A 9,569-nucleotide genomic window follows, 5' to 3' on the forward strand; every position below is an offset into this window, starting at 1 on the left:
CATGGTTGAGCTCGTCATCGGATGGTGAGAGTTGCATTTGAGACATCGTAGCAAACGGAGAACCAAATGCTGAAAACTGTCAAGGATAATGGGTGAGTCGACTGTGAGTATTTATAGGGCTTTAATCATGCTGATTGAGTGGACCTGTTGATTACTGATTGCTGACAGCTGGTTGGAATGACTTGATTGTTTGATCATTAGAACGTGTTCCTCCCGAACTTTGTTAATAAAACATCATTTGGTGTGTAAACAGTTGAGCAGAAGAGCAAAAAAAAGCAGAATGAAGGGTGGCAACTAGGCTTCCCATTGTATACGTGTAAAAAGTTATACTAGTTATGAGGGACATGTTTATTTTCATGAATTTCTGATGCTCAGAGATGGCGAACAGTAAATTCTGAACTATCAGCCAATACAACTGAAAGATGAAGGCTGTAATACTAACGTTGGATAAGAAAGTATCAAAGTGTCAGGCAGGGCCGGAGTGGGGCCACTTTTCAGCCCTGGAGTTCATGCCCAAGACCGGCCCACTTTTTCCACGGTGGAATTCCAAATTAGCACTTTTTCCAATTTGGATTCACTTAGACTTTATAAGAAGCAATTGCGATTTTATATCACACAATTCAGACTATATCTCGCAATTCTGTATTTCTGACTTTAAAAAGAAGCAATTGCAACTTTATATCCCACAGTTCTGACTTTATATCTTGCAATTTCTGACTATAAGAAGCAATCGACTTTAATTCACACAATGCTGACTTTATAACACACAATTGCGACTTTATATCTCACAATTTTGACCATCTCGCAATGCTGACTTTATAACACGCAATTGCAACTTTATTTCAGGCAATTCTGACAGTTATATCTCGCAATTCTGACTTTATAAAACGCAATTGAGACTTAATATCACGCAATTCTGACCATCTCGCAATGCTGACTTTATAACACGCAATTGCAACTTTATTTCAGGCAATTCTGACTTTATAACACGCAATTGAGACTTTATTTCACGCAATTCTGATGTCTTCCGAAATGTAAACTCGCAAGTGTGAGATAAAAAGTCGCAATTATCTTTTAAAACGTTTTATTCTGTGACGCAAACAAGCTTCCATACCTCCTGGCCTCTTCCTCCCAGCCATCCTCCCTGACGCGTACCGTTAAGGTAGGGCCGGCCAGGCGCGGTAGGCGCCGGCGATGCCGCGGGCCCGCGGCCGCAGTAGCCTACCTAAAACGTTTTGGAAAAGACTGGCTGTGGACCCAACCAACTCTATAGTAGGGGAGGGGAGAACTCCCTCACATGGTACAACCCATGCAGAGGCTGCGCGCTGCAGTGTCAGAAGGCGGAACGTGTAATGTTACTAACGTGACATTGAAATGTGAAACAAAAAAAACAAAAAAATCCTCGACCGGCCCAAAAGTGAAGCGGCCCACCGGGAATTCTCCCGATTACCCAATCCGGGCCTGGTGTCAGGGCTCAACATTAAGCCATGTCGTGTGCTCGTCACCTAATTGACCCCCATACGTCCCCTAATCGAGGTTTACACATTTATCCTCCAGCGCATCTCCTAACCCCCGACGTCTCGTCCCGTGAACACGATCATCACTTGTGAATAAGACCTCTAGTGCTCAACTAACCCTCATCAGTAACCAGACAGACTCCAGACAATGCCTTTGAATATGCTTTAATCACGGCTGGGAGGATCTCACACATTTCAGAGAGAATCCCCCCAGCAAAAAGAGTACAAGAGTTTAGATAGGAAAGGTACATAGTAAAGGTAACATGACATTACTCATCATCATAATCACACCATTTTTCTTTAATATGATTGGTTCAACATATGTGCAATTTCAGCAACCCCCCTGTTACAGACATCTGTTACTGTCAAAGCAAATTTAGATCTACCTAAAACATAAGGTTGTTAGTTTGTTTATTACTCAATATATCATAGGGCGATTATATTTCAATAACTCTCTAGCCGTGTCCATAATTTTCACTATTTGGCCCAAGTGCTGGGGACATTTCGTTTTCAAAAGAATATATAAAAAAATCCTGCAAGAAAAAGAAATGTTAGTAATGATTAATAAAAAAAAAATCATCCAAATGTATTCATAAAACCTTGTCAAAGTATCTTGTAAACTAGAAGTTGGACTAAAGTAAATTTTGAATCTGATGTCTGAACAGTATAATTGACAACCACTGGATATATCGTAAAGAAATACATTTGAGCAAATAATTATGTAAAATTCAGGTGTTCATCAATGTGGAAAATCTTAGAAAGAAGGAAAGGATGCTGGTGATTTTAGATTGATGGGAGTGTCAGCGATAAAAGAGGAGCACGGCTGCTTCAGTTATCTCTTTGGAAGCGCTCCATCCCGCATTAGAGCCATAGCCATCCCAGTCGAATCCCGGAAAGTCCCCACACTGCCTTGGGGCTCCCTCAGGAAAGTGTCCACCTCCGCCAATACAGAACTGCAACAGTATGAGGACATTACTAACAACAAGACACGCCGAGGCACTTCTTACAATGGCATTGGTGCAGTTGAGTTATTTTCATTGTAAATGTATTACTATCAATTTTACAATCCAGAATATTATTTTTCCTCACATGTTCAGTGTTGCAGGCGGTTGGTTTGAGACCTGAACAAAGAGCCATGGCTGCCCTTTCAACATTGAAGACTCTGAATGAGATGAATCCAGGCAGAAAATTTGCTGGGAAAATGCACAGAATATATCAGTGATGATAATCATATATCAGTGATGATAATCATATATCAGTGATGATAATCATATATCAATGATGATAATCATATATAAATGATGATATGTCCATGAACACATGACATGGCTTTCATTCATTAAAGTGACTGGATCTCAACAATCATGATCACTTAATAATACACAGATTTATGATACTGATACTGTCAACTGATGAACCCACTGTCATTAAAAATATTTGGAACATATTGGCTCACGGGCTGTTTCTGTAAATAATCATTTGTTTTTAAGTGACTTGCCTGCTTAAATAAAGGATAAATTAAAAAAAGAGCCATACTTCTTGCATGGGGACCATAGAGATTTCTGTTGAAATCCGCATTTCCATTATCATACACGATTGGAATAACAGGTCCATTATCAGTGATGCATGCCCCTAATCCAAACCTCACAGGGAATTTCTGGGAAAAAAAGAGTGTTATTGTAATTTCACAAAAAAAAAAAAAAATCTGTGAATGTTTCAAACCCAAAAATGGTGTTGAAGTTTATCTGACCTTGAATAAATAATAAAGGTTTCCCCCGTGGAGAGTTAAGAAGCGATTCTCAGTGTGGTATCGCAGGATGGAGGACGCGCTCCAGGATTCCACCTCCATATTATTAGGAACGTGCCACACGGACACATCTTGTGCTGGAATGTCAAAGTAGCCAGGATTCTGGGACAGAAAGACTATCGTTTCAGATTCTCCAAAAACATCCTTTGATCATTATGTGTTCTTTCTGTTCCTTCTATTTAACTATTGCTGTAAAACCATAAATGTAATAAGAATACCTTATAATCATCACTTGTAGAGGCCTCTGCACTTCCAAATGTGACTGTGTTTGCCCATGTCCCCTCACCCTCAGGCCGGTTCGGTTCACTGCCCTGCTGACTAGACCAGCGATCACCAACGGTACACTTCCCGTACATGTTGTTCTCATGAACACTGGCAACCAGCGTCCAGCCTCCGCCCGCAGTGGTCATATCACAGAAGGTCTGGTAAAGCACCCCTCTGGAGGAGTTCAAATAGTACAGGCCGTCTGCGGGAACAGAGCATTCCTGAGTCACTTCAGTTCAGTTCTTGCTTAAGATCAAACATTAACATAAAATGAGCGTACCTTCATTAACCTGATACTTTTTCTGAAGTTCTTTGCAGCTTCGAGCAGCATATGCTCTCTCAAGATTGATATCAGCGGTGTTAATATGTGATGCTTCTTGTTGATCCACTGCAATGTAAGACAAAGATTTAGTGGAATATATTGTAATAAAAAAATTGATTTTCAACATTTTAAGATAAATTCATTTCAATTAAAAATTTTTAATTTACTTACAAATTAATACACTTGCAGTCTCACAGAGCCATACATTCAGTGAGAGACTGAAAATGATCCCGAAAAACTTTTTTGTAAGAAACATAGTCTGCAAACAAAAGAAGAAAAGTTTTCCACAATTACACTCAACACTCAAAACACAACATGTTTCTGTAAAAGACTATAAAAGAAGCTTAATAAAAGCATTAGGCTACTGATATTTTATGGCAAAAGAATTCTTACGTTTGTTTCTTGTCTTGTGTTTCTCTCCTCAGATTTGACGAGCACTGTCAAGGCTTTTGGATTCTGGGTGAGTCAGATAATAAAGCTCATACTTTCTTAGCATATTTATACTTTCTCAGGAGTGGAATGAAGGATAGATCACCTGAGTCTAAGTTGAATTAGGAAAATAAGGGAAACCTGAGCCTAAGTGGAACACGTGGATGCGGGAAAGGAAAGTTTTTCTGCTTTGGCTAAGAAAATAACATTTGAATAAGATAACAAGACATTGATATTGATCTTTCATCAGGCTGTTATTGAATTAACATTTTTACTTATTTAAAACTATGGATTAAAACAAATATCCTAAACACATGTTTAAAGGTAACAACATCGTACTTATAATGCCATTTTTGTACAAGCTAATATAAATATTTAGGGTCTAAATTAAAAGTTTGTAATATACTTTAATTAAAAATTCTCATTAGTATTGTAAGTATTGTACTATTGTAGTATTGTATTGTAAGCTCTGTTTTCAGCACGCCGTTTCAGTGCATGTGTCTTTAAATGATAATGAGCTTTGCTCACCCCGCCCCTCTGCTCTGTGCGTACACCGTTTGTAATAATAACACAATAACCATAACGCGTTGTTCATTATAAACGTGGGGTTATGAATTATATTGAGAACGTCGTACATAGAAAACATGCTGTAATGCACCCTGAGTGTAAACAGCCGCATTCATCGTGAAGCGTGCCGCAAGCGATTTGCAAAGATTTATATAAAGATTAATGTAAATGTTAATAAACATTACACTCACTTCAGTTCTTCTGGAGGTGCAGCAGGAACACGAATAGTTGCCGATCCTTTTTTCAGGAGCAGCTTCTTAGCAAAACCAGCTTTATACTGACCCTCGTTTGTAAAGCAAGTCTGGTGTGTGAAATGATTCGCGCAAACATGAAAGCATTGACGTTGATCGTGGGGAATATTCCCTTCGAAAACAAACTCAGCCACTGCGTCTTCAGCGGTTCGGATTTGGGAACATCAGACTGCTGTGTTCCTTATTACACCCGAGAACAGAACACCATAATCGCTTAGACGCCATTCTGTTCATAGACAGTGCTCCAGCAATCAACAATGACCGCGCCGGTCCGCGCGTACTATGATTGACAGCTCGCTCACGAGCGAGGGCGGGTCTGTGTTGAAACGCTGCTGTCAATCAACAATCGTCGGGGGGCGTCGATTTTGTGACGTCATAAAATCGAACGGCTTGATTTGAGATGGGGGAAAACATATTAGGAGATTAAAAAAAACACTGGATGAATTTTTATCATTTTATGATGGTTGTGTACAGGCACTGCCAACACACATTTCAGTACAATCAACTTGTAAAAGTGCATGTACCATTATATGACCCCTTTAAACATATATTGTAAATAAATAGGCAAATCACCATATTTCTACAATGTTGGTAACTGCAAAGTAGCTTAAATTAATATAAGTTATAGATTACTTGTAATTACCGGTATATATGACAAAGGGGTATTTTTTTATTTTTTTATTTTTTTTTGGTGGTGGGGGGGGGGATTGGGTCGTCCGGTTAGTCCGATTAGTCCGATTAGTCCGACCAATCTGTATGTCACACTTTTGAAATTATGCCACCATGTACGCTATATGGTGCCAATCAAAAAAAAAAAAATCAATTTTTCATCCTCTCACCCCACAAATGTGTTAGTAATGTGAAAAGAAAAAAGTTGACAAAATTTGAATGTATTCTAATGATTATTACTGGTAGCTCAACGCGGACAAAGTTTTACAATATGCAACATTTTCCGATACTATCATGTAATATTAACTTGTGACCAAAATGTCAGCAATTAACGTCTGCAGATGTGGATGTTGCAGCAGCATCTGCTTCCCTAACTGCTGTAGAGGTGGACTTGTTGCAAAGTCATGGCGGTGTTTCTCCACGACTTGCAGTAGAAACTGCTTCAGTTCCTCTTGATTCGTAAGGACTCCATTGAATGCCTGAATCATGGCCACTCATTGCTCGGCTGCATCGTTGACAACTTTCAAGCTTCTCACTTTCCGTTGGCCATCAATAGCCGCATTTCCATTACCCTTCAAATTGCGCAAATTGAAATTGCGCATTGAAAATACACCCAATGGAAACACGTCAATTTCGCAAAAACTCCCATTTATCGCAAAAAAGTTTTTACGCTCGCATGAGGAGGTTTTTCAGGCAATTCAAAAAAGGAATATTTCGCAAAACTGCAATGGAAACAGTTTTTGCGCATTTGCAGGTCAGCTGACGTAGATGACGCGGTGTGTTTGGACAGAATACGAGACAGAGTTCCTTATTAAATTCATATAAGACGAAAGAATTACAGGAATACTGGATTCTAAACCTTAAATAAATGCCACAATCAAGACCTCGAAGCAGATCTGAGGGAGAAACACCCAGAAACACCTCATATGAGCCGCTCACAAGTATAAGGGTTGATCCTTACCATTAATGCTTGGAAAACACACATCTCCTTCGATTAATAATAATGGCCAGTGCAGTGGCTGGGATATAGTGCATAAAACTACCAACGTCCGTCGCCATGGTTTTTGGAATGATTTTACTTGAAGACTTGAAAAAATGAAGTTTTAATAAGATAAGATATCGCATAAGATCGGTTAATAGAAGCGCTGTCATTTCGCAATAGTTTTTTGTTGACATTTAAAAAAAATTGCAAAAGTTTTGCGCAAATCTGTAATGGAAATGCGCTTGTAGTCGTTCTCAGAATCTGGACTGTTGGTTAGGAAATGGTGTGGAATATTCAATGCTGTGAAAAGCTGCCTGGTGTGTTGCGATACAAAGTCAGACAGCTGTTTCTGAGGTAGTGTGCTGTTGAACGCAATGCGTCGAGGATGATCTGTTGTCTTGTTGTCGAGCGCTGTAACCATGGCTGACTTCAGCTCAGCTGAAACCGACCAGGATTTCACTTAAGTACCATAGATATCCAGAGAATGACTTTATTGAAGCTTTAGCAACAGCTTTGTGAGTTTCCTTGTAGCTCTCCAACTCACGGAGTAGCTGCAGATCATTTTGTGGAGCAGACGAAGCACATGCATGCAGGCCTTTGAATAGACCTTCAGTACGAAAGTGTTGAAACGGCCAAGAGATGACAGTTCGTGTGCAGTCAATCGGAATTGGGATCGAAACAGGAAAATCTTCAGACTGTATATCAACTTTGCCATCCACCGAGCTCGATGAAAAGCTCCAGGTGCCTGAATGTGTACATTTTCACTTTTTCAATATTGAAAGATCAATATCAATGTCTTATCTAATCTGCTTTGGCTAACAAAATAATATTTGAATAAGTTAACATCTAAAACTGCAGAAGCTCACGATAATCGTCTCTGGGCTGAAACCCTGTTAGTTGCTGCCGAATGAAGTGAATGAGGTCATCCCGAACTGGATTGAGAGCCAACGCGATGGAGTCTACATCCAGTCCACTTTCGTAGCTAGACCGGTCAATTGAACCCCAACATTCACCAAATCTCTGGAACAACTTGATGTTTGGTAGATGGTCCCATCAGTGTATCAAAAACCTTTGCCACTATTAGCTCCATGATGTGATGCCTGCATGCTAAGCTGATAAGATCCCTTCCAAGCTTTTCTTCCAAAAGTACACAGGCACCAGCATGAAGTCCTGTGTTGCTGGCTGTTGTGTCAAAACACATGAACGTAATACGGTCAAACTATTTGGATAACAAATATCGCCACTATTCGTCTAGTAATATATAGTCCATGTCATTGACCTCAACTATTTGTAAAATTATGGAAAAGATTAGATTACAAATTGACAATAATGGCAAGAAGCCCTATTATCACTCAATAAATTGTGCACAATTTAGCAAATAAATTAAATAAACAATGCAATAATCACCTTCACACTGTTAAATTTCGCTGTAGATTTAGCAGCACAGTACTGTAATAACCTACAGTACAATACTGCATTTCTATATTACAGTAAAGTACCGTCATTTGCATTGTATTGTGGGTAATTTTGTTTGAGCGGGAACATTTTACAGTACATTTTAGTGTTGCTGTAACCTAGCTGTAACCTGGCTGTAAAATGCCTGGCAATAATACAGGGTTGCTGTAAACAGAGAGAGCGCGCGCCGCCCGACTGACGTCAGACTCAACTGCAGGCAGATCGCAGCAGATCACTCGCTGGATGAATGGATCTCACTCTGCGGATATCTGGAAATTTGGTAAGTTAATTTTGAATTTTATAATAAGGTTTTAGGATTTTACACTATAGTGTACAAATGACAGTGGAAGTTTAGCCAGCGACGGTTGCAAAAACACCGTTAGTTAGATCTGCTCTTTCACCCCGCTGCTTGTCTCGACCGTCTCGACATTTTCAAATCTAACTCGAGATTTGAACAGTGAATTAACATTACCTTACGGTTTATTTCGACCAAAACAGACTTGGTGATTGTTGGAACGGTGGAAGGACAAATCGAGGTGGTTAATTAACGTTAAATGTGTTATACAATCGTCTGCGAGATAAAAATTACTGCATTTGACGTTAACGTTACGTTTGAAGGATCTTATGATAACAAAAATGTCTAACGTTAACTGTTATCTGTAAGGATCCTTTCCATAACATCCGAGCCCATCAGTGGTAAAAACAAGCACTTATAATAGACATAACGTACGTTATTTTGCTCAAAATGCTATATTTGCAGTCCGTTTCTCGGATGGCGAACTTGATGGTTTTATGATTTTACGAACTTTTATGATAAATACTGGACCAAATTTATTAAGTCGTTTAGACACAAAAACACGTGAAAACACGGGTTAAAAATACTGCACTTTCCTTTGCAACGCAAAATGGGTGATTTGGTCTAAGAGAGTTTGGCTATTGGTACCAGTTTAGCCTTTTATTTCATTTCTATTATTTAGGCTGGAGACCCATTTCTGTAGCATTGTGATTTGTAATGACAAATAATGATTACTATAATAATTAAAAATATAAATAAAGGTGTAAATTGATCAATAAAAAAACTATCAGAGTTAATAATGATCTATTAGGCAACAAAGACAAGTAAAATGCATGCCCAAAAAGCAAGTTAGAATATTTAGAGAGGTCAAGTGAAGCTTAAAGTGAAGCTTATTTTTGTTAACCTAGATGTATTGTAAGCAAGATGTATGAAATATATGTCCTCAACAAGAAACATAACAGTTAACTGAATAATATGTATTTTGATTTCTTACAGCTGTACGTGTGGGAC

General features: G+C 38.9%; 1 protein-coding gene across 1 annotated transcript; it reads right to left on the reverse strand.

Annotated features, from left to right (window-relative positions):
* Positions 1-2,317: 2,317 nt before the first annotated feature.
* On the reverse strand, positions 2,318-6,314 carry LOC308686343 (intelectin-like; the record flags this gene model as incomplete). Its single annotated transcript, XM_081394746.1, has 7 exons — positions 2,318-2,470; positions 2,607-2,710; positions 3,054-3,174; positions 3,268-3,426; positions 3,543-3,790; positions 3,869-3,976; positions 6,134-6,314. The coding sequence occupies 7 exons, from the start codon at positions 6,312-6,314 to the stop codon at positions 2,318-2,320; spliced, it is 1,074 nt and encodes a 357-aa protein (XP_081250872.1).
* Between the last annotated feature and the right edge of the window lie 3,255 nt (positions 6,315-9,569).

The sequence above is a fragment of the Scardinius erythrophthalmus genome (assembly GCF_964197995.2).
Source record: "Scardinius erythrophthalmus genome assembly, contig: HAP1_SCAFFOLD_182, whole genome shotgun sequence".
NCBI classification, from domain to species: Eukaryota; Metazoa; Chordata; class Actinopteri; order Cypriniformes; family Leuciscidae; genus Scardinius; species Scardinius erythrophthalmus.